We start from the raw sequence: 26,118 nt of genomic DNA on the forward strand, positions 1-26,118 counted from the left end.
TAAACAGGAAAAAGTCTCATGTTCAAGTCCTTTTTGTAATTTGATTTTTTGAATTCTTTCAGAAAAACCTCGCGATGTTGATGTAAAAACAAGGACACCAGTACAAGACAAAACTGTTTATGTATGATTGAAAATGTTCAGGTTCAATAAAAGAAAATATTACAAAATAACAAGACAATTTTGTATGTACTACATATTTATTCCCAAATAAAACACACAGCAAAGATACAATAAATGGTGCGACAACAATATGATCTTTTGAAGATAACATTAATAATATGAAAAAGAATGATGATCAGTACATGCGTACCCTGATACTAGACTGAAGGCTCATCATATACTATATTTACTAGATATATTTGATATATATTATTACTATCATTACACAATTTTCATTATCATGATCAGTATAACCATCAGTATAGATCCTTGAAAGAATCGCTATATGCATAGGCCTATATATGAAGATGCAACAAAGCTAAGGAGGGGGCAAACAGATTAAAGCGACTTTCAACTGAAACTATTGGACTCGACCGAATCAATCGGATCAATTCATTTATATATGATCTTTAGAAGTTAAGAAAATGCATAGGGAAAATGAGCAAATCACAGCGCATGGACTTGCATAAACTGGCGTCTTCTCTTTCAAATGCGGCTGTTGTCGGCGCAAGACAACAAGTTACACGCACTTTAGATAGAAGTATCCTTTCTGCTGTTATGCGAGTTACTAATGGTTGTAACTGTGGTATTAGATGTACTTTGTTTAAGTTTCCTCTTCTTTTCGTTTATATTCATAAAGGTATAGATCAATGGATTTATCGATGAATTGATTGGTAAAATAAATATAACGACCCATGCATACAATGAACTTGGCAAGACCACCAGCCCGGTCTGAGTAAGGATACCCATGATTATTATGGGCATCCAGCAAGCAAAATTGGTTCCTACGATAAACGCCATCTTTCTGGCGACCTTAATTTCCCTCCCTCTGGTCTCGGCAGTGTTTCCAACAGACTGAGTGGATCGCTTGACTTCAACGAACATTACGATATAGGAGACCAACATCAATATGAACAACACCATGTTAACTCCAATGAAGATTACCACGGAGTATATCCATGATGGTCTAATTTCGCTGCTAATCACATCGTACACAACAATGAATTCTTCAGACCAGGCAGATTCTCTTAGAAAACGTAAGATGCCAGTTTCCCCTGAATCAACATGGAGTGGCAATCCAAGACAGACGTCGGAGAGACCATAGATATCGGAGGAGTTGATGAGGAATGGCGCAATACCAATTACTGAGACGGATATCCAGATAACGATTAGAAGTATCGCGGATACCTTGAAGCTCATCCGATGTTTCCCAAAAGGATAGACTATGCATATCGTTCGGTCAAGGGTGATCAAGGTTAATGTTAGAACAGAGAGTTCACTGGACAGAAAGGCAAGAAAACCAGCCACTTTGCAGACAATTGAATCTCGCCACCATGGTGCTCTTAGAAAGTAATTATCACCAAAATAAACATCAGCTGAGGTTACAAACATCATGTAAACACCCATGAGACAGTCAACAACAGCTAGATTGATGATCAGCAGTGTTTGGACAGTTAGTTTCTGGTCCAGACGAAATCTTAGAGCGAGTACCGTGAAATTTCCAACCAGGGCGGTAAGACCTATTATCCAGCCAAAGATTCTTAGCACTACGCTTGGATAGAGTCTACCGCACGTGTCCAACGGGCTTTTGGGAGCTGTCATGGCACAGTTGACATTGTTCATCTCACGCGATACAAGACAGCATATCCTACTATCTGATGCAGATCTATCAGATAAAAATGAAAGAACAAATTATTTTATCAGAATACTGCACATCCAGCAATATAATACGTGCAAAACAAAATGAAAATTAGGATCTATTGCGAAAAATGAGACGTTATGTGTGTTCTTTAAGTTATGCATTTACATATTTTTTTTAATCTCCCGTAAGAGCGGTCAACTTAAGACGGTTCATTTCTTTCAAATGATGTCAACAAAATCTTCACACGTTGTTGTTATTCATCACAGAAATATGTAAAAGGAAAATAAACTTACACAGCCGTCAGAGAAGAGAGGTTATGCGCTATACCTGCTTCCAAAGATGGTAGGTATATGTCAATAAGGAACCTGAAGAGGGAATAAGAGTGACCATGGCTAAACTTCAAGTTTAAAATTCACAAACTACATTTTCAAATACGTTTCAACCCTGTCACAGGGTCATAATGTGTGCTAAGAGTGTCTTCACATTAGATTGTTAGCCACAACCAGGATATTAGCAAGACCTTGATAAATAGTATGAATTACGTTTGAATCTGATTTTCACTTCAAACGACTCAAGTGTTCTTATAAGCAGCTCAGTGCACTCCAGTACCTTCGTTTTACATCTTGTTATATGCCATTCACTATAATCAACTGAACAAAAAATATGATCGTGAAAGTAGGTATTGTATGCTGACATAAGGCAACATTGAAATGTTGCGTCCAAGATCTCCCCCTCTCTCTTTCCCTCTCTCCCTCTCTCTCTTTCATTCTCTTTCATTTCCATCTAAATAGAATATGATGTCTGATTTCATAAAAATTTATGTGTCTTGGAGTAGATGTAGAGACCAATCCGAGAAATATTAGGAAAGGTATTTACTGTATTTCAATTGAAAATCATGAAAGGTACTACTTACAGATATTCAAGGTTCCACAAGTTTCCAAGTGAATTGTCGTCTATATGAAATAGGGGGTTGTAACTCAAGTCCCTGAAAAATAAAATTATGTTAAATGATAATAAAAAAAAAATTTCGAAATGAGAACGGAAAACTCTATGAAAATTATTGTTTGAAATTATGATCTAACAAAGTTGTATTTTATGCCTTACTTAAAAATAGTTTGGTCAAAATGAGCAGTGCGTTGGTAAACTATGACTGTCTGACCGAAACAATTTGTCAAAATCCAACAAAAACTCATATCACAAATTTCACATACCCCACGATAGTCAGTTTAAAGAAGCAAATGTTTGAAAAGGATAAAACTGACGTCCCCATAGGCGAAATTTATCCCACAGTCAAGATAGTATCACTAGTTGCTATATCTACCTGGAGACCGCCATGGATTTCTAACTAAAATGGGTTTCCTTTACTTCCCTTGGTATATAGAAACTGATTGAAAAATCAAAGTAAAAATACATTTATTGATAAATTCTGTGGGCAGCCCCCGCCCCCCTCCCTATTTAATCTGTCTGTACCCCCGTTCCATTATCAAATCCACTCTTCCTCAATTCTCTTTCACCTTGATATGAAGAGCTAAATTGCAAAAGGGGATAGACTCATATTTCATCAAATTCGATTTTCTTTTTTGGTCTCAATGTACAGACTTTTAGTAGCTGTATAAGATCATGAAGATGATACCAAAGAAAAGTTGAATTTCCCTTTAAAATTTTTCAAAAATAACTAAGAAAAGGCACCCTTTTTCAAAAGGGGTTAGATCCATTTCAGTTTGTTTTCAAAAGGGTTAGATCCACAGAGGAATTTTTGGAAAGAATGCTTAAAAATATGAAGACAGGTAGTTTTCTTTCATACCCAATTTTATGTTCACGTGGTAGGTTATCATGAAAATTCAGTTTCGCATAAGAATATTGAAATATGGAAGAATTTAAAGAAAAATTTCTTGGAGCGGATCTAACCCCTTTTACAACAAACTCTTCTGAAGCGCTCGTTTATCAAACTTGGTTAGATCCATTTTTCAATTTTTTTTGTCTCAAAACCTATAGATTTCTGGTCGCTCTGATGATACCTAAGAAAATTGGAAATTCCATTACAACGTGAATTAAAGTGGCAAAGAAAAATCCCCTTTTTTCAAAAAGGATTGGATCCATTTTCCGTTTACTTGAAAAAAAGGTTAGATCAACAATTTAAAAGAATTGAAGACAGGTATATTTCTTCTATACCAAATTTTAGGTTCACACGAAAGGGTAGTACATCATGACAATTTAGTTTCTCATAGGAATATTGCAATATGGGAGAATAAAAAAATGATTTTTTGGGGGAATGGTAAAATTGGATCTTACCCCTTTTTGCAACCAAACTCTTAATACAGCTGTTTTCAATTAATACTTACAACATCACCAGGCTTTCCAGTCCATCAAATGCTCCATTCGGTATGTAATTGATAGCATTAGATGATAGATTTCTGTAAAGTCAGAAACATATTTACTATGTAGATAATTTGATTGCGGTGCGTTTACATTATACATCAAAATACATTATATATCATTAATGGAGACTACACAATAAATGCACAGATGTAGGGTGGAGATTGCTAATGAACTTTCATCAAAATACACTTTCTTTAACGGACAGGAGAGTTCGATTTGCAGAACGAACGGATGTGTTGTTATTGTAACTATTCGCGGATCAATTTAGGAAGGTGTGAACGAGATCATAGTTTTCTTTTGAAAATTTCGCTAGACGATAGATATGAAGTTATAAAAAATAAGATTTGATCTCTAACGCTGTTGAACTGGTGAAAAATAATGATTTACATGACAAACGTTGTTCTTACATGTTAAATCCAATTATTATAACAGGTTCATTGCAGCAGCAGCAACAACAACAACAGTAATTCCAGAAATAAATGCCAGGATTTACCCTTTTTATATTCATCTGTAAAGAACAGACTCATGAACTTACAAAATTCTTAGAGAAGACAACCCTTCAAACATGCCAGGTTGGATTTCTGTCAGGCTGTTGTTATCAAAATAGCTGCAATAATAAGAATAATCTGAATCATTAACCATGCACGACGTAACATGCATCATAAACACAGATTTATATTCCAATCAACAAAAATGTGTTAGCCCTGCCATCAATCTTAGTTATCATCGTATTACAACAAGAATACAGTTACTTTTTATAAAAATCTACACAATGAACAACACATAAACACATTTTCCAAAAACCTCAAACTTACGTTAAAATAAACAGCATATTTTTCACATTTTTTAAAATATTTCTTTGCATTTTATTTCCAAGTGATATTTGCAATGTCTCAGTATGTCAATGGGTATTTGTCCCAGAGAAGAATTCGATTTGTGTCGTGTCTAAGTAAATATTTCCTAAATGATAATAATAAACAACGCTGAACTTACAGAAAATGCAAGTTTTCAAATCCTCTAAAAATTCTGCTATCAATTGAGACGAGGACAACGTTGCCATCGAAGTTACTGTAGTTAAACAGAAAGTATATTGAGGTAAAATGACATTGAGAATCCAACGATCCAATGATTAATGATTGCTGTAAGTAGGATAGAACTTATACATAATAATATTCTTCATGAAAAAATGTTTTTGTATGAATTTATGTTCACCAAAAATTTAGAAAATTGTGAAATGGGAGAAAATAAATTTTCATTTGAAATGAATTATATTAAGCTTGTGTGAAAATCCATTTTGTAAATTTAGTCAGAAAATTTCTACTTAAAAAAAACCAGCAAAAATTAAAGTCTCGAGAACATCAGTAACCTTACTGCACTGTTTAATCTAACAAGCATTTGTGCAAAATTACAGAAAATTGTTATTTTGTGATAACCTTACAAATTTATTGAAATAAAAAATCTTTCCTGTATAATAATTTACACAATGATTTGGTTATTTCTTTCTGTGAAATATGTTTTTATTCTTTCTTCTGTAAAATCTTTTGCTTTTTCCCAATAGTCTATATATAGAACGACGAAATCAATTACATCGTTTCCGCTGGCATGACTGAAGTACATTGCTATTAAATGTATACCCTCACTTGTAATATATATATTCTCCCATCTGCACTACATGATTTGAGAAATGTAAAGGCCTGGTTCCGCTGGCCGACGGACACAAAACGTATTCATAACGGATACAGCGAACAAGCAAAGTTTTTGGATGGTTCCATCCATTTTCATCTGCTCCAGACAATGGACAAAATGGGCAAACAATGAAATCATAGTGGACAGATGCTCGATGGATATAGAGTGTATGAAACACGTATGCAAATAGTACACTACGGATACATAACGTTTTCCAACGAATGGCCAGATTCTTTTCCGTTTTACATCCTCTCTGTAAAGGTCCGGTCACACTGCCCGAACTTTGTTGGAGCGTTTCATGAACGTTATAGGGAGATGGGGCCGAATCATAGAGTTATATAACTCTATGGGCCGAATTTTGACAACGCTCGTCACCGCGCACAAAATGGGGGAATATAATCGAAAACACGGCTGTTCCCTCAGCGGTGCACTGGCGTTGCTTGGTGTAACGGTATAGAGAACGGTAGTGAGCGTTGGTTTAGCGTTGACGCAAGCATTGAACGCCAAATCAAAGCTCATCATCGCAATGGATCGCTGCTTCAACGCCCGACATCGTTCCAGCATCCTAGCCATGGCGTGTTTTCCTTCAGCAAGAAATTTATCCACGATATGCTGCACTCGACCCAGGTGAGATGAATGGGTAGTGAACATTGCCGGAGCGGAAAATTGCCCACTCCTCACCGCTCGCAATATTTTGTGCGGCTCAACAATTTCGGAGTGGTAGGAGGGACCGTCAGCGGTGACCAATCGTATACGGCGTTGCCTTAAAGAGGGCAACTTCTGTTAAACGATGGTGAACGGTGACGAGTGGTGATGATTTTTTTTTCACCGCTCCAGGAACGCTCCAGCAAAGTTCTGGCGATGTGACCAGGCATTTAGTGCAGTGGGATCAAGGCCACGTATAAGGTTTACAGTGGCGAATAAAGCTATAATCATGATTATCTCAACCCAGACAAAATACACGAGAGGCGAGTAAATGCAGTTTCCGTGGAGTTTAATAAATTGTTTCTGAAAAGCATCTTCCAAATGATGTATACCGAAATGTAAAATGATGTGGCATCAAATAAAGCCAAAATAATATAATGCAAGAATTAAAACATAATAATACATGTATAAACGTAAAGCCTCCTGAGATGTGTCATATGCGAAAAAATATAAGTTATTAAACCAATCTCCTCAATTGAAAATTAAAACAGTCCATCCACATTCATGACAAAGACACCAGTTTGTCATGTTGGCCAAATGTGGGAAACGTAAAAATCCATCTGCAAAGCTACGAAGCAAAGATTCCCGTTTGCAACACGAGCTTATGCAGGAAAACTTTTAAAACAGAAACTAGTGCTCAGAAGCCCCACCAACGGCCCCGAACTAGAATGTGAACGAGGCAACGTTAATGTTCGGTCCTAAATGGAATTCGCTGGTGGCCTCATCCAAATCGGGTGACGAACCACGCCCCGTTCACATTATAACCTGAGGAGTGGAATATACGAAATTGGTCTAAATAACTGAAAATTATTATCTCAGGAAGCCCATAATAAGTGAAGAATCATAATGTGTTGTGGCAAAAAATGGAATGCCGCCAAACGGGATGACTCATCGTCAGCCCGCCGCCACAACACAATATGATGCAATAGTTCCAACCATGCTGTATATACAAGGTCCACGCTAAGAAGCTGGGAAAGAGGGGGTGCATTAAACGAACGGGGACGCATTATACCATTATACCATCTAGCAGGAATATTGCTCATTCAGTTCACTGGCGAAGAGTCTAATGTTCTATGAAAGTGGGGGGGGGGTGGGGCTTATCAACTAAACAGTGAAGTTGCGGTAACTTGAAATCTCATGAGTCCACGTATGAGTTCTGGATAATGTATTCAGGTTACAACATCTGATCATAAAAAAGGTCCAATCGTTCGCGACGTCCGAGCCAGCGATTGCTTGACGGAGGTAAAACAGCTGTTTGTCCAGTGATATCACTCCGCGACAAAGAAATCAAGGGTCGATCCTCATGTTCGCGGATGTATTGAGCTTTAGGACTCGGGCACGCGCCGAGTTGTGAGGGCCCGCCCCCATTTAGAGCGGGTCTGACCACGTCAGCGAAAAGTGATTCGCCCCCTTCCTCTCGTACGATTCCGTGGAAGGCTGACACGGCCCACGTTGAAACTCCAAATAACTGCACATGGAAGAGAGAAAAGGAAAGAAACAGCGGCACCAATTGTGCATTCTAAAGGGGGGGGGGTTACATAATTACCATAAACATGATAAGAGTAGCAAAGCCCACAGTCTAAAAAGAGAGGGCGAGCAAGTCTGTCTGCGCCCATGGAGCTATTATTGGGTAAAGTAACCATCGCCGTCACCATGGCAACCAGCGAGAGAGAGAGAGAGTAAAGATAATATATACTGCTTGTTAGAGGGTGTCAAAACAAATTCATAAAACATTAGGTCGATATTAAATTTTGCACGAACTGGTATTTAAAACAGAAAGGCGATAAACATACTGGCAAAAATTGCTTCAATTAAGGGGGGGACAGGTTGTCGAATATACAATCTGTGTGTGTTGGAAGCCCAGCGCCCCATATTTTGAATGCAAACATCGGGAACACCCGCCATGGCTGCAGAAGTTGCAGCCCCAATACGGAAAGAATGGGAAGAGAAGTGAGCAACAGGTAAACCGCAAAAAGTAATGGCACGTCTTAAAACTTTGCCAAAATTGTGCCTCGTTAGGGGTGACGAGTCAAAATGACGGAAAAAGGCAGAGCCGCACGAGCTCCGCAGAGCGAGGTAATCATTTACAGCGCGAAGTGGGCATAAATACGAAACAACATTCTGTGGAATTAAAATCGAGCATCCACGTCTAGTTTGATCTGTTTTAGACTTCGCAATCATAATGCGCAATTTTGCTTGATTACCCATTCCTTGAATAATAACATCTTTTTCTGATAAAGGAACGGGTTCATGTCTAGATCGAGACGTGAACTCCCCTACTCGAAGAAAACCAAAGAAAGCGATTAAAAAGGCAGCCCGAAACAATGCCAAATCATACGTATTGACACATACGTGAGTCAATGAATTTAGGATGGATTTGAGAATAGGTAGAGTAATGGGACACCGGGTATCGCGGCGAGCGTTTTTCCGTCTGCACCCGTCTACCAGCCGCCGGATTACAAAAGCGTCAGTCACGTCAGGCCAACCCAATGTTTGCATCGTAAAAGCCAGGCCTGAAATATAAGTACTTATTGTTGCCCCCGCATACCCATTCCAAGAGAGATAAGCAATAAATTGAGCAACCTGCTCAACGTCAGGAGCTATACTTATATCATAATGATATTGCAGCCGAAACTGCTTAAACACAGACCAAGCGTTCCTATAAGTATGATGAGTGCTGTGCGCCCGCGAAGAAAGCAACCGATGCTCTCTCTCTATACGAAGCTGCTCCAAAGATGGGCGGGAAGCTTGCTGCCAGCCAGATCTGCGCCTGGAGCTAACCTGCGAAACCTGTCCATCTGAAAACGAGAGAGGGCATCAGCCTTTTCATTGCGAGAGCCTGGCACGTAACGTGCTTTGAACATAATATTATGCTCCAAACAGAGAACTACAAGCAAACGAACCAGTTTCATTACACTAGGACATTTCGAAGTTAAGGAATTAACAACGTGAACAACTGTTTGATTATCTGACCAAAATAAGACCTTAGAATTAGCTAGCAGAGCCCCCCACATACGTATACCGACTACTATTGGGAAAAGCTCTAGAAAAGCAATGGAATAATTTTTCTCCAGTATTTCAGCTGGCCATCTCCCTTGAGCCCACTTATCCTGGAAGGATATACCAAAGCCAATGCTACCCGCAGCATCAGTAAAGAACTGAAAATGAGCATTAGTTACCCATGTTGAGTGTGAAAACATAACCGTGCCATTGAAATCGGACAGAAACGTAAGCCAGGCCTGCATGTCCTCTTTCGCGCCGCGTGAAAGCCTTATCCGGAGGTTGGGGGTGCGGACCCCTTTAGTAAGATCGATAAGTCTCCTGAGGAAGGCTCTTCCGGGAGCCACGGCTTTACACACGAAATTAAGGCTGCCAATAAGCGACTGCAACTGCCGCAACGAGAGCTTATCTTTCTTAACAAAGTCAATGAGCATTGCCTGTAACACGTCTACTTTCTCCTTGGGTACCCGAACTTTCTGCTCAGCCGCGTCAATTTCAAGCCCTAAAAATGTGATAGTGGGAACGGGCCCTTCAGTCTTCCCCTCCGCTATCGGGACGCCAAAAACCTCGCACATTGCCTTAAAATGAAACATCAAGGAACGACATTCCTGCTGTGTTGCGCCAACGAAAAAGAAATCATCCAAATAATGCAAAATTTGCTCTGAATTTGCAATTTCACGGCAACATGACTCAAGAAAAGTGCTGAAACGCTCAAAATGGGCACATGAAATTGAGCAGCCCATTGGCAAGCATTTATCGAAGTAATACGCGCCATCAATGCAAAACCCTAGAAGGTCAAAATCGGAGGGATTTACTGGTAGTAAACGAAAAGCGGATTTGATATCGGTTTTTCCCATGAGAGCATTAGTTCCCAAGCGAGCAACGAGATCAACCGCTTTGTCGAATGAAGTATAATTCACGGAACATAACTCGGAATCAATGTGGTCATTAACCGAAGCCCCGCGAGGAGAGGATAGATGCTGAATTAGCCGGAATTCTCCCGGATTTCGCTTGGGGACGAGCCCTACCGGGGAGCAGCGAAAGTTATCGAAAGGCGGGTCTTGGAAAGGACCTGACATTCTCCCTAAACTAACTTCCTTACCAACTTTCTCCAGCAGCATGCCCATATGCTCCCTAGCCGATTTCAAATTACGCGAGAACACAGAGCGACGCTCGCCTGTGAAACCCAAGGAAAAGCCAGACCTAAACCCAGAAATCAGAAACGCTGCGTTCTGTTTATTATGGTGCCTTTGAAGAAATGGGAGCATGCTGCAAAGTTTAATTGGAGTTGGAGCTAGGTTTCTGTTTGGCAACTGCAGCGGCAGAATTGCAGGCGTGTGAGCCATGTGCTGCTGAGGAGCATTTTCCGCACCGGTGAGCATAACGGCAGGCAATGCGTTGACATGACCCAGCGTTGAAGGCGAAACAGACTGGTGAGGAGCGGGAGGGGGCAGGCGCGGCGCCATGGGCCCGATTTGCCCCTTGTCTATTGGCATATCCAGAGAATGGGAAATTACCCCGCCGGAACGACCGGTCGTATGGCCGAAAGGGCTGGTTACCCCCAAAAGAAGAAAACATTGCTCGACCGGGAGTCGAAGCTACTGTCAGCCATAGCTCGGTGTCTATGACAGCCCAGGAACGATGTGGATGACGGGCCTGACGTAACCGAAATTGAATGTCATAGGCCCGCCAATTGAAACCCCCAAAACGCACAATAGAACGAACGATATCTATATACTTGAGGAGCTCGCGCGCACGCATACAGTGTCGCTCCAAGTATATAGACGCGTAAATAAGGAACGCAGATGTCCACTGCTCTATGCTCGCGATCACCGGAGCCTTACTTTGGGGGCGAAGCATTAAAGCTGAGCCGGAGGCACAAAGGCTGAAGGCCTGCAACTGGGAACCTTCCTCACTTAAGCTTTCCCTTTTTAGCAATCCACCTAACTCTACAAACTCACCCTTCCAAATCTTCTCCTTAACACTAGAAGGCACCTCCCCGCCCAATTCATCACACACGCAGCTAAGCATATCTGGCTGCGTAGGAAAAGGAGGGTTGAGGGCTGGTGTAAAATTATCATGACTATTAAGCCCCTCAGCTACAGGGGCAGGAGGGATAGAAGGGGGAGCTTGAGATTGAATTTGGGGAATGACCGGATCTTGTGGAGAAGTCACAAGAGGCCAGGAGCCCCCCATTGTCCCGAACTCACCATTGCTTGTCGACGCCGAACTTCCAGCGGCTGGGCTCTGCGTCGAACTAAAAACTTGGTCGACGTCTGTCGCGAGGTCGACAGGAGAAGGCTGGCTGCCGGCATCTCGGACCGAACGACGAGTAGACTTCCTCTGACTTAACTTTTTGCCGGGCTTAGCCTTAGGCATGATTAGAATATGCGGGATGGCGATGAAATTGAAAAATCCTAAGAGCAAACTGTGACTCCTACCAACTCAAAAGTTCAATCCGGTAAAGATCCAACAAACGGATATAAACACAAAATATGTACAGGTATGTTCCCAGATAAGGAAAATAATTCTCAACTGCGAAGCGTTCTTTAATAGCTATACGATTGGGTTAAAATGACAATTAGCAGGATCACAGCTAAAGAGTCCAACGAACGGATAACAAAAATACAGGAAGTATGTGGCACAAAACAGGTGAATTGAGATAAAAGATGCTTTCCACTCGACTCCACGAAGAAGAATGCTAACTTGTTAGAAATTGGATTTTGCCCCCTCCCGAAATTACCACGTCAGCTAACGCGACGTAGCATCTTTAGCCACGCCTCCTTGTGATGTCCGAACTACCAAAATTCGCAATGCAACATTTTTTGGGCCACGCCTCCTCGTGAAGTCCGAACAATACCATATTTGGCATCGCAACATATCTCCACCAGGCCAAAGGAATTCGCCTGACCAGGCCCCTTCCTTGTAAACACCTGTTACGTACCGCTGGCGAGATATGTTGTTGTCCAGCTAGTCTGACCTGAGATAACCTCTCATTAACTCGCTTTGCGCGTTAAGAGGTATTATGAACTGATCATTGGCAAATCAAAATCGTTGCTTGGAAATTAATTTGCTCGACAGAACCCAGAGCAAAGATACTTACAGAAGCTCAGCACGCTCTTCTTCTTTTATTCCTTCAGAGCTAAGCGAAGAACCAAGTTCGTCCCAGCTTCTGTAAGAAAACATCAAATTCTTCATTTAATTAAACATGTTAAAATATGAAATACTATAGGAACGAGATAACAATTCACTAATGAATCTGTTGGTGTGACTGTATAAAGTTCTGAATTGATGTTGCACATTTTATATTAATTCAAAGGTCCACATAGAGGACGTTGATAAAATTCCAAAATCATTCCAATCGATTTCAAACTCTGTAATACATTTTGGTAAATATTTTTTATTCATTTTCAAAGTGTGCATTCATGTGTCAAAGAGAAAGAATTGATCATAAAAATGAACAAACTCTGTGAAAATACGATCTAAAACCTTACATCTTCATTTTAAAAATACATATTATAGATCTAAATTTATGCAATCAAAAATTTGTTCGATAAGGCTTGAAGGATCCTTTGAGAACAAATAAAATCATAGACGACGCTAAATGGCATCAAGTGAATTTCAAACTTTCACTCAGAACCTATGGATGAAAATACAAGCAAATTGCTTATTTGTATTTTTTGTATAATATTAGATATGTATCCCAGCATAATTTGCATTACTGAACCTTACCTGAGCTTCAGGATGGATTTATAAGCAATTAAGTATTATAAAAACGATTACATTTATGATGATAACTTTTTTTAATGAATTCAAAATTTTAGGATTATTATTCTACTTTAAAAATTGACTAGATAAACCATTGAAGGCTCTTAATTATAAGGTCTGGTGTTGGCTGCAAGCAAATTCTCCAATGCTGAGGCGTGATGACGTCAGCCAACCAGACCCAATTTCGGTTCATGTTGCATACTTACATGCACTCCAACGAGAACAATCCCAAGTCGTAAAAAGAACAGTGTAATTGACCTGATGAGGAAGATATACATAGAGGGAGAAAGTGAAAATAGACAGACGGAGAGGGGGTGAGAGGGGAAGAAATTTAAACAACTAGGCCCGTATTCTGAAGTAGGGTTTAACTTAAACTCAGGTTTAAAGTTGTGGGTTAAGTATGGACAGCCAATTGTTACATAATCACTAAACAGTAGAGACATCATACTTCAGCTCATTCGGCTCTCAAATCATTCATAATTGTGTAGGAAGTATAAATAGATGATTGTCTTCCCCATCGATGAATCAGGAAAGAGCACAGTAAATATAAGAAACATACAACTTAATAAAATTTTTGATACTTTTGGCTTCCCATACTTCAACCACAACTTTAAACCTGAGTTTAAGTTAAAGCCGACTTCAGAATATGGGCCTTAGAGTTGTAATTGATGATGGAAATAACTTTTCTCTTAACATGAATGAAATAAGCAAACAAAAACTTATACAGATTATAAATATGCATATCAATCCTCTTGAAAAGGGAAATTATTGAGGTAAATTACGATATGGCTCCTACGAAATATATTGCCATGAATTATTTTTTAAGATGGAACAAAAGAAACAGATCATACCCATTTTCTTGATTAAAAAATGATTTAAAAAACTTTAATTCGCAGGGCTCTCACAATAATTTTAGAACAATTCGTCTTTGAAAACATCATTTATTTGCGAAAACTACTAATAGTCTTTTTGGTTACTATCTTACCATTCCAAGGCAAAATGAAGCATCCATCTGTCAGTGGGTTGCATGTGAAATCTGCTGGAAAAAATAATAAATGTGTTATTTCAGAGTATATAAATCATCAAATCTCTGATTTGAAATATGAAGGGAAAATGAAAATGAAACCTCACTATATAAACTTGAAGAAACGTAAATCTTACCTTCCATATCTTTGTCCCCATGACACAAGCCAGGAATACATACATCTCCTATAAAAAAAGAGGTGAAACGAAAATCAGATTTATAATTAAAGGTATTGTTTAACTTTGTGAGCAGCCGATTTAAAAAATTATCAAACCAGATGAAACATGTGTACAAGTGCATGTATTAGAAGTAGTAAACCCTGAAAACAACCATTATTGAGAATGAAAAGCTAAAACTACAAGGCAAACCCTGATTTTGTAAATAGGTGTCTTATAGACGCCTAAATAGTACACATAAGTGTATGGGATAAAATTAAGATATATATATTTTTTTTACTTTATATTTCAATTTCTGAAGCACTAAATGATTATGTTCGAACGCAATTTTTTCTTGGGTTTCATTTTTGTAACATATCACAGACACAGGTGACAAATGTGACCTTCTAGCTCAGATATCTTAAAAGTCAAACCAATATTAACCAATCACTTTAACTTCTTCAATGATAACTAAATTACTATTTATATCTCAAGCCATTGCCTCAATGTTGTTAATTTGCCATTAAGGGAATATTATACATGTAGGCCTAGCTCATTTTCTCGACCAAGAGTACAATTTTTGTTTCATAATTCGAATTCTCTACCTATAATCGTCTCATAACTGCCGTCTTCAGTCATTTGATTGAATTAATAGCTTCTTAATGGATACTTGCCTTTATCATCATTGGCTAAATAACTATTTTCCATGAACGTGATGAAAAGAAAAAGGAGAAACAGACATTGAAAACATCAAAGCCTGCTATTACCACGATCATTTATCAACTATATCGGTTTATTTTCAAGTGGTGCGATGCTAATTCGTCCAATTGCCAACTCGTCTACTATCATTTGGTCTACCATCAATTCGTTAGTATCCACATGGTCCAATAGCCATTTCGTCCACTCACCATTTCGTCTAATAACTAGTTGGTCCAATAGCCATTTAGTCCCTATACCATTTGGTCTGATTGGACTAAGTGTTAATTCGGCAAAATGAATGAAAATAAAATGAGTATTAGACCAACTGGTTATGAGACGAAATGGTAATAGACCAACTGGTGATTAGACGAAGTGATGATTGGTCCAAATGGTTATTAGCCTAAATGTTTGTGGACGGAATTGTTGCAGTGGACGAATTGGCAATTTACCAACTAATCAACATTTATAGCGGAAGGCTCGTTCGATGATTAGATGCATCAATTATTGGCTAAAATCGTATTCTATGAACATGATGAAAAGGGAAAGGAGAAAAAGAAATGGAAGACAGCCATACTAGACTGATGTTGCCACGATGATTTATCGATTGATTTATTCAACATTTATAGCGGAAGGCTCCTCGTTCGATGACTAAATGCATCAATCAAGAATTTCAAATTGAGTCAAAGAAAGTCTGAGGAATAGGCAATACACTTAGATCGCATAAGTTTTTCTGTTTTTTTATTTTCATTTGCTTAATATTAATACGACATGAAATTTGTTATTGAGACTTGCCTTTGACATCAATGGCTAAAATCGTATTCTATGAAAATGATGAAAGGGGAAAGTAGAAAAAGAAATGGAGAATAGTCATAATAGACTGATGTTTCCACGATGATTTATCAATTTATAGTGGAAGGCTCCTCGTTCGAATATTAAATGCATCATTCATGAATATAAATTTGACTCAAACAAGGCCTGAGAAATAGGCAATGCGCTTAGATCGTATACGTTTTTTCTGATTTTATTTTCATTTGCATTTTAATGCTACATGAAAATTGGTATACAAATGCATCAATTTTTGAGTTCTTATTGAAGATGACTGAGTTCGAATTACCATTATCCTGTAAACACTCGATTCCAGCTATTTCTCCCAAGTAGCAGCCTCCTGTGAGATTCACTCGATACGAGCATTCAAACAAAGTGGATTCGTCTCCGGTGCATGTCACGTCATAAAGAACCATCTCGTCGCTGACTGGTTCAGCCGGCACGTCTCTATAAAAGCTAAATGCTCTTCGCGCCCTGGTAAAACCAAGACTTGAGCAAACTACATCGGCATCAGCTTTGTCCCACGATGCACCGCAAATGTGTCCACGGGTTCCGTTTACACATACCTCTACGATCCCTTCAGATGCATTGTTGCCGGTTGCTAATCGCACATTCAGAACTGTTAAAGGAAAACACAGTCCGTGATTAATTCTCAAGATGTTAGGATTTAAGTTAGATTTATAAAGGGAACATGAAAAAAATGAATGCACGTAATGCAAAATAAATAATATAGTGTTTAAAATGTAGGGTGAAGGGTAAATAACCAGTGTCAAGTAAGATATGCAGTTATGTAAGATATGAAGAAAATGAGAAATAATGGGTCTACTGCCAAGAATCGGTCCGTCGGAGAGGACAATAAGCCGTCGGTCCTCGGGTTGCTTGTTTACAAGCATTCATGCTTTCTTAGCAATCAGGTAAAACATCACCACCATTTATCATATCTTGTTATTTTAGACTCCTCTGAATTCTCGTAGAAGAATTGAAGATTTTTATGATGAAAACAAACGTTTGCTTCTTCCAGGACAGTAAATATACATAACGACGTATTTGTTTTCATACGTCATTTTAATGTATCTGATAAAAGCTAATATACCTAAACGTATATTTCCCACAGGGCAAGTGCATTTTGCAGGCTTTTTTGCCGTTGCCTGACAACGAATCATAAAAAAAAGATTTTTCTTAAATTGTTGAAATTTTTAGTCACTGATATGGATGACTGACAGTTCTATTAATAAGATGATATTACTCGATGATCATGTCATTTACCAACTCTCTATACTGACGATCACTGACCTCTTTATTTTGTGATAAAAGGCAATAACTAATATTGATCATCCTCTGACAGATGAGAAGCCTTTGATAACCTGATATTATTTTTTCGACGAATCCAATCAGTTATTATTTTTTAATGGAAATGACAGTCAAACCCGACGCACTTTGTTCTAATAAAAATAAGAAAATTATGGAAAGGCGTCAACAACGCTTCAAACAAATCCATCAATATGGTCCAAGTTAACGAGATCCTCTGTCAAATATTGTGTACCATAACTTCAATAAATTGTCAATCTTAGTTACCTAATATACAATACATGATAGGAATAGTATGAATGTGTTTGAACGTTGATTCCTATATTAAATGGGCCTACTTTAATTTCGAGGTTTATTTTTAGAGATCATTTCGCGCGGTATTCATGGCCTAGAAGTTTATGGAAGTATACAGTATGTAAATCTGGGATAGAAAATGAAGGGAGGGAGAGAGAGAGAAAAGGAGGGGGGGAGAAAGGTGCGAGACCACTGAATTCTGTATATCAATCATTGAGCTGAAATATACAGATCAGTGGACGAGATGGAGAGCAATGGGAATTACCAGGTATACTGATAGAGACATTATAAGGACTGTGCCTTTAAACGGATATGCATCTCAATGATCAAATAATGCGAGCGCGAAGAGCGAGCGGAAGATTTTTTATATTCTCACCTAAAAAAGGGACATTATACGCCTAAGCATTTTTTTTTTGTCGTCATGATACATACCTGTCTCACTGAATAAACTATGTGAGCGCGAAGAGCGAGCTGAAATTTTCGTATATTTTGACTTTTTTTCAGGAATTCATGAATATCATACATATCTCACCATAGCCATCTAATGCGAGCACCAAGCACTTGCTGATTTTGTTAGAAGAAAACCTAAACACATGAAGCACCATGTGCAGTCATTGTGATCATGAACATGATACGTGTCTCACTGATGAAACATTGCGAGTGCGATTCAGACCTGAAAAGGGACATTTAAGGCTCGTATGTATTTTATTAAGCAAATGATGTTAACGCGAAGTGCGAGCTGAAAATGTATTTGTATGTAGTGTTTTGTGTTTACATTTTAGGTTGGTGTTCCTGGAACAAAATTTCAACTACATATAGGAGGAATCAGGTGTGTGTTATCGTATACAAATGCATATTTCTATTTTTCATGCGTGTACTTCATATTGAAAGCAAGTTGAGTTTAATAACATTGTTATTAGGACGACGCCGCTAGCCATGACTGAAGTGGTTCCCATGGTGTACAAATATATTATATAAACGAAATGGCTGCATAAATGCAAGAGGATTGGAAGGCAAAGATTTAAATGAGTTTAAAAATTGCTAAAAGGTTTTGACTGCTAATAGTTCCCCGATGTAATGTACCATACCTCCGGCATTACTCATTACTTTATCTGTAGTTAAATATCGCGACTTTTATAACGACATATAAAGCAATCAGTAGTTGATGCCGGGGCATGAGATGTGGGAACGATTAGCGGTCGAAAGCTATTAACAATCAAAAGAAACACATCTGTTTACAATATTTTAATTCTATTTAGACGGAAATTCCCGTATGTGTAATATTATATAATTTCGTAAAATTGCGAAATGCGGTTAAAATAAAAAGACCCGTGATACAATTATATTCTTCATTTATTATTTCACAGTTCAGTTTGCCAATTGTTCACATACATGGCAAAACAAAGGTGCAATTAAAAGAAACAAAGCAAATCATTGCGACTGCGGCTATGATGTCTACAGTCTACAGAGATATCTCCAATCAGGACAAGATCCGGACCAGAAATACTGATCGTATAGACCCCCAGGTCGATAGCCCTGCAAAATGTACAGTTTCATTCCATCTCTATTAAGATATGATTGTGGGTATCTGTTAACTTTTACTGCAAATTCATCTATTTCTTACAAATTAAATGTCATGCTGTTTTCAAAATAAGGGCATTTGTTGAGGAACAGAGACATATTCAATCATCCCTGTTATATGTTGTTTGCTATAGACTCTAAATTGCAATCAATTCAATGTATTCACATTCTAAAAAGAATTAGTGTGAATGGTAAATCGTCCCTTAAAAGGGTCGCGAGATCGACAGTGAGCTTTAAAAAGGTGGAAAGCGCTGTCACTCCTCGGCCTTTTTCAAACCATTTCGAACATTTCCGTCCTTTGTGTTTAGAGTGCGTATCCTATTTTAACATGTTTAAACTGCCTCAAATCTTGCATGAATAATAAATGTCCATATCATTCCTCGTCATTATCTACATGTACATCCAAATATCAGGGCTACCAAACATGCCTATCCATAAGAGAGAGAGTTTGTCTTTCTTATTTCGTAAATGGAACACCATGTGATAACCACATGTATATTATGTATTCCTTCATGTCGAAAAAGCAAATGGATACACTGATCACCTGATCCACAGTTACCACATCATACTCGGCCATGACAACAGTACACAAAGCAATTTAAATGTATCCAGCAAGGTTATACTTTGTAATTTCAGTCAGAGTGTTTCTACTTTTTCAGCCTTGCCCCTTTTTATTTAATTTCCATTACTGCTTTCCACCCGCAAAAAAATCATTATGTTCACCATGATAAAAAAAGAAACATCATTCACTGATATACATTAGGCCTTGAAGGCCTTGTCTCATTATGACATCAAATAAATATTGATGAGCAATTGCCCCTGTAAAGTACTCGCTTACGCCTAGCATGCTGAAGACCGACATGGGATGGGTGACTTTGTCGCTTGCACGAAATGACGGGGAGGGGGGGGGGGCAAAGAAGATAGCTTTGCATTTTTCAATACAACACTTTGTAATTAAATCACTAGCATAATGAACTGTCCTTCAAAAAGGCGCACCACACAATGCAATCTTATTTCTCGCCTTTAAGGATCTTTTTTAGCGCTGTAAGGCCTATGTAAGGCCTAGTAACACCGCCCGAGCGTTGTTGGAGCGGTTGTGGAGCGGTAGGGAGAGAGGTTCGAATTTCGCTCACAAAATTGGGGAAAAAATCGAAAACAAAAAACAACGGAGAGAAAAAATCATCACCGATCGCTATCGTTCACCATTTCCGATTTCGATTTTTTTTTTCGATTTTTCCCCAAATTTTGTGAGCGAAATTCGACCCTCTCTCCCTACCGCCCCACGACCGCTCCAACAACACTCGGGCGGTGTGACCAGGCCTTTAGAACCTTGATCTATGATTGTATCGGTAAGCAATCTCATTTGACAAAAAAAGACTGCCTCACGTCTATAGTGCCGTCCCGGCCTTAATGAAAAAAATGAAAGAACGCGCTAAATTGATTTCTATTAAAACGGCTTTACATTTTACCAATCATATAAAGTATTAAGTGATGTATCTTGTCAAGGTCTATTCACTAGTGCTGATGATAAAAGCGGTTAATGAATAAGAACAAATAGAGACCTATACTTGGACATCTTCCTAAAAAGTTGGGTTGAAAATCGAGTTGAAGTAAACGGAAGTTACAAAATATCCAAAGTATTAGTCAATCTGTTTCAATATCGTTGACTACAAAATTACATTATATTACTATCTTACTAATTAAAAAAAAAAAATTTGGATGTCTTGTGTAAATTCATAGTGCCCCTTGTGGTGGGGAAGAATCCCTGTTCACCAATCGAAGACGTTTTCATTGTATTCATTTTTATAGATTAATAAATGAAACATGCAGGCATCTCATAATTATTTTACTTTGTCAGAGCGCTAGACCCATTAAAGTAACTACAGTAATGTCGGGAGCAATAAACTATGAGCAGATTTCTTTATCGCATATACGATATAAAACTTAACAGCGATATGTATATTGAAAGGGTGGCCGTTTCATTTCGATTAGGTTTAATACTATAATAGAACTAGATTTGCTGATAAACTCTGGTTTTTAGGTGGTAGGCCTAACTATAGACTGAAGTTGCAAGTACATTTTAAATTTCTTCTAATAAACAAGATTAGGATTTTGATAAAGCCTAAATAAATAATGCGAGCGTTTTGGTAATTTCAAGTAAAAGACCAGAAAATTTAATAAGCATGAACAGGATAGGACAATTGATGGGAGCGTGAAGAGCGAGCTAAAATAAATACTTTACGATCTGAAAAATTGATAGTTCAAGCATGTTTTTGAATACAGAACATTTTATATATCTCAATGGACAATTAATGCGAGCCTGAAGAGGAAACTAATTTTTTTTTTGTATGTACTGACCCAAAAGAAAACTAATCACTTTCTAACATGAAGGAGTATCCCGAAGACGATATGAATGCCATGGTGGGAGCGCGAAGCGCGAGCTGAACCTTTTTGGGGATGACCTGAAAACGGAACATTCTTCGTATATTTTAAAAAGGAATTGCCCTTTTTTATTAGATGCGTATATCTAAATAAACATTCAATGTGAAATCAAAGCGTTAAAACTATTTGATGTATGCCACGTGATCAAATTTTGGGAGCGCGTAGCGCGAGCTAGAACATATTTATATTCAGCACTTTTTGGTAATCATGAACAGAATGCGTATCCCCGCGGAACCCCGCAGGTAAGCGGTAGGAAATGAGAAGGACAGCCATTTATCAAAACAGCTTGTGAGTGATATGACAGATATGATGTGAACCAATCGATAGCTTTACCCTTTACCAAGATACATTAGTGTGTTTAACTAAATTTTGTGGTTCACCGTATCAAAGACGGAAAGAAGATCGAGAAGTGTCGAAGCAATTACCTTTTTCCGCATCCATTTCATGGAGAATCATATGCAAAAACGGAGAAATGAAAGTAGAGAATGAGTCTGGAAAATCGTTGGTGTATAAAATAAATAGCAACGGGCCAAACAGTAACCTTGAGATAACAGGTAATACGTTGATTTCAGAATTGTGGCCAGTATTGATCAAAGTGCGACTATGACTTGAATTTTTCTTAATATATTTTCTGTTAATTGTTCTGTGATCAATGACCTTCATACACATGACATGCATGACTCATGTTGGTGTTGTCTTGGGTTACATTCGTAATTCCGAAGGTTCGTTATTCCTAAGGTTTAAATATTGCGAAGGTTCGTTAATCCGAAAACGAAATAAGGTTCGTTGCTCGGAAGGTTCGTTAATCCGAAAACGAAATAAGGTTCATTAATCCAAAGGTTCGATAGTCCGAAAATGAAATAAATGTTCGTCAATCCGAAGGTTCGTTAGTCCAAAAACGAAATAAAGGTTCGATAGACCGTAAATGAATAAGGTGCGTTTTCTCCGAAAATAAAATGTATTTATTTTAGTAATAAAAACGGTGTTTTAATTAAAGATTAATAGGATATTATGCAATAACAGTTTCAACGGAGGATGCATAATTATGCGTATAATTACGGTGGACAAAGAATTATTGCATCAGGAATTGGCGTCTTAATACTTTATTTTTCTAAGCAATTGCTGCCAGAGCAAATGGATTTAGAATGTTGGGGACTGTGTATTGTTCGCATGTGAATTACCTCCAGATAATGAGATTTTTTTTCTAATTTTTGTGAAAGGGGTGTCATTTTTAACAGCTCCTGCTAGTTATGTTTAAAAAATATCCCCGTAGGAAAAAAATGCGTTTTCTAAAAATGAAATGTGCCCCTTTCGAAATTAAATATCCTTTCTGAAGTACAACATAATACATTTTATGTTAGGAAATCATTTTTTGCGCTTCGCGCTTACCTTAGTTATTATGCAGTAATGTACTTATGCTGTTTCTAGTTATAAAGGTGTTTTGAATGTCAATTTTTCAGTATGAAAGTTTTAAGCTTCCATTCCTGGTCAGTATATAAAACATCAGGTCAATCTTCGCGCTGGAGTTAATTCTTTCGTTAAATACACATGTTTTTCATAATTACATGAACTGCTTGGAATATTTAATTTTCATTTCTTATTGAAATCGCCAAAGTACCGTTTGAGCTTGCGATTTGCTCGCAACATCTCGCAGAGGTGCCCTTTAAATAGTAGGGCCTAATTAACCCCATTATTGTCAAAAAGCGAGTTTAGAACTTCAGATTTGACAGTTTTTCTAAACCGTGTAAAAAAAAGCCTAAATATAATCTTATAATAATCATCAGAAATCACTTTAAAAATGCTTTGCTCAACTGACATGACTTTAAAATACACAACGACTTCATGCAATGCACATGATAATCTTATAGTGAAAATGTCACCAAAATGACCTTTTAAAAAAGTGCCCTTTTTTTACTTTCCCCCAAACGAAAATACGTTCCACCGCGCCTGCCTGCATATCCTCATAGCAATTGAACAGCAACGGTGCTTCTACCCCCCCCCCCGTTGTCTTTGGGGGAAAAGAGGGGACAGATTTATCAGATCAGTCCAATTTAAAGTGGGTGAATAGGGACCCCCCCCTTGCCCACTGCTGTCTACGTCAGTGAATATATGCAATATAGTAAACAAGGCTATAATAGAAAATGCTATGTTGCTGGTATTTTTCTGAATTATCCAAGGTCTTTCACAAGATCAACCTTAATATGCTTTTACATAAATTCTCAAGATATATGTATTTATGGAAAGGCCTCGAAGTGGTTAAGAAATGATTATTAATTAGAAAAAACTCCAATTCTGGAATCCAACTTATTACTGTTATCTCTGGGTTACTGTTTGGCCCGTTACTATCTATTCTATACATCACAAATTCTCCCGCAGACTCCGCATTCTTTGCTTTAATTTCTTCGTTTTTGCAGATGATCTGAGTTCATTTTTAACACAACAATCATCAGATAGATTTTTGGGAGACGGTTTAGACATCAATAGTGTAGTTCAATTGCCCTCATTATGTTCTTTCAAAGCAAGCAAATTGGACTGAAAGTTTTTTTTTTACATTCGCTTGTTTGTATGTTAAATGCATCGTTCAAGTGGCTATCATTATAGATCTCTTTCATGTGCATATTATTCTTCCTTTTTGCGTTACTGCTTTTATATCTTTTCTGGGAACCTTCGTTTTACAGGCTATGCTAAAAATAGGTTCCTCTTTTGGGGGGATTCCCACTTTCTCTGTTTAATAAAAATTGTTATTTTGTATAAATGTTTTTATATTCAAGTTGGGTGAATGTTCATTACACTTATATTTTGTGGAATGTGATACAACGAAATAAAAGTATTAAAAATGAATAACTGTATGCTAATAAGATTCATTTGGGTGTTCTCAGATAACAACTGCAGTGCTGGGCAGTTTAAGCATGTTAAGTGCAAGGATTACCAGAGCAAATTCATTTCGGGGGAGCTTTCTGCATGACAATAAACCTCCAGCTCGAGAAGCAGGCTGGAGTGTGTCGAGATCGGTCGTATTTCATCAAACATGGATTTAAGTCTTATATGGCATAAATTCCATTTTTATTGGCCCGTGAAGCTATATAGAATTATCGTGTATTTTTTTTTGGGGGGGGCTTTTGATCTTTGTTTGATTAACTGAACAATCCATTCACCAGGATTATGATGACGGACTGTGTATTAACCTACCTTGTACTTTTTATAGTATGAAATGATGCATGGGTGTGATCATGGTGATCGGTCTATTGTCCTCGCTTCAGATTTCATGGTTTTTGCCGGGTTATTTAGTAACCCGGCATTTTCAGTAATTTAAGTTTAACCCAGCAATTTAAGTAATTGGTAATAATGTACCGATTCTTATGTCGGTCATGGAGTCGGCTTCACAGATGTGCCGTAGTATCAGACACAGCTCTTAGACCACTTCGATCATAACGTCACAAATACACTTTTTACAAATTGCTTATGATATCAAAAATTTTGCACGAATGAATTTCTTCTTCACCTTTCACTAATGATCCCACTTAAATTGTAAAAATTTCTACAATTTTTTGGTAATATCACGTGTTTATAGATATGACATTAGTTGTTGTAAATTGTTTTATCTTTTAGTCTCCAAAACAAATTAAAAAAATAAAAGTTATTCTCACCTTGATAAGCATCGCAAGACGTTTCTTTGGAAGCATCTGCTCTCATAAAAAAGCAGATCATACCAACCAATACCAGCTTGATTATTGTCGTCATTATTTCACGAAGTGAAGCCGTCATCATTGATCTTCTTCTTCTTCTTTGTTCAATCTTCTTTTCACCTGAGACCTGCAAGCCTCTGGTAGCAGCAAGAACGGACAAGACAAGTGTAGATCAGTTGCTCGTGATAGAATAATGCTTAGATAAAAGTGGACACTTCCACCTGCTGATAAATGCACCATAAAAATATCAGTGCGCACCTTACCTGAACCCAAATACGTGCTGTTCCGAGTATGGGGAATATAATAACGATCAGCTACGGAAGATAAATCCGTTCGGCAACCATCCATTTAAGCAAATGACGATCAAACTGTCGACAAGTATTTCCGCTTGAGTGAGCACCACTTTCTTTTAGAAAGTTAGTGATAAATGATTTGAACTTTGAAATAGTTATGCGGATAAAAGTAGAATTTGATCATGAAGAACACATGGAATTTAGCTAGTAAAACCATGAAGACGGTATATATTTCAATAATGCGAGCGCGAAGCGCGAGCAATTTTTTTTACATTCCGACCTAAAAAAGGGGTAATTCTAAGCACTTTTTGTATTAATAAAGGGGACAGGTATGTAACTAAACAATTAATTAGAGCGCGAAGCGCGAGAGGAAGACGTTTGAGATTTTAGTCCTAAAAGTGGGACACTCTATTCATCATTAATAATGCGATCGTGAAGCGTGAGCAGACAACTAAATTGATATTCTGATGTG

At 37.9% G+C, this 26,118-nt stretch overlaps 2 protein-coding genes across 4 annotated transcripts; both read right to left on the reverse strand.

Moving 5' to 3' along the window:
- Nucleotides 1-161: 161 nt before the first annotated feature.
- LOC121408918 (G-protein coupled receptor GRL101-like) lies at nt 162-25,544 on the reverse strand. Of its 2 annotated transcripts, none has more exons than XM_041600638.1 (12): nt 25,315-25,544; nt 16,332-16,661; nt 14,501-14,548; nt 14,325-14,375; nt 13,546-13,597; nt 12,675-12,743; nt 5,174-5,248; nt 4,716-4,787; nt 4,144-4,215; nt 2,715-2,786; nt 2,095-2,166; nt 162-1,825 (listed from the first exon to the last, which is right to left on the reverse strand). In XM_041600638.1, the coding sequence occupies exons 1-12, from the start codon at nt 25,433-25,435 to the stop codon at nt 691-693; spliced, it is 2,169 nt and encodes a 722-aa protein (XP_041456572.1). In that variant the 5' UTR covers nt 25,436-25,544; the 3' UTR covers nt 162-690. The 2 variants fall into 2 exon arrangements, with proteins under 2 accessions (XP_041456572.1, XP_041456571.1); XM_041600637.1 differs by having other exon boundaries at nt 14,325-14,378.
- On the reverse strand, nt 10,434-12,593 carry LOC121408919. Of its 2 annotated transcripts, XM_041600640.1 has the most exons (2): nt 11,264-12,593; nt 10,434-11,146 (listed from the first exon to the last, which is right to left on the reverse strand). In XM_041600640.1, exons 1-2 carry the CDS (start codon nt 11,948-11,950, stop codon nt 10,850-10,852), a joined length of 984 nt encoding a protein of 327 aa, XP_041456574.1. In that variant the 5' UTR covers nt 11,951-12,593; the 3' UTR covers nt 10,434-10,849. The 2 variants fall into 2 exon arrangements, with proteins under 2 accessions (XP_041456574.1, XP_041456573.1); XM_041600639.1 differs by having other exon boundaries at nt 10,434-12,593.
- Nucleotides 25,545-26,118: the final 574 nt, after the last annotated feature.

Source organism: Lytechinus variegatus, chromosome 2, assembly GCF_018143015.1.
Source record: "Lytechinus variegatus isolate NC3 chromosome 2, Lvar_3.0, whole genome shotgun sequence".
Lineage (NCBI taxonomy): Eukaryota > Metazoa > Echinodermata > Echinoidea > Temnopleuroida > Toxopneustidae > Lytechinus > Lytechinus variegatus.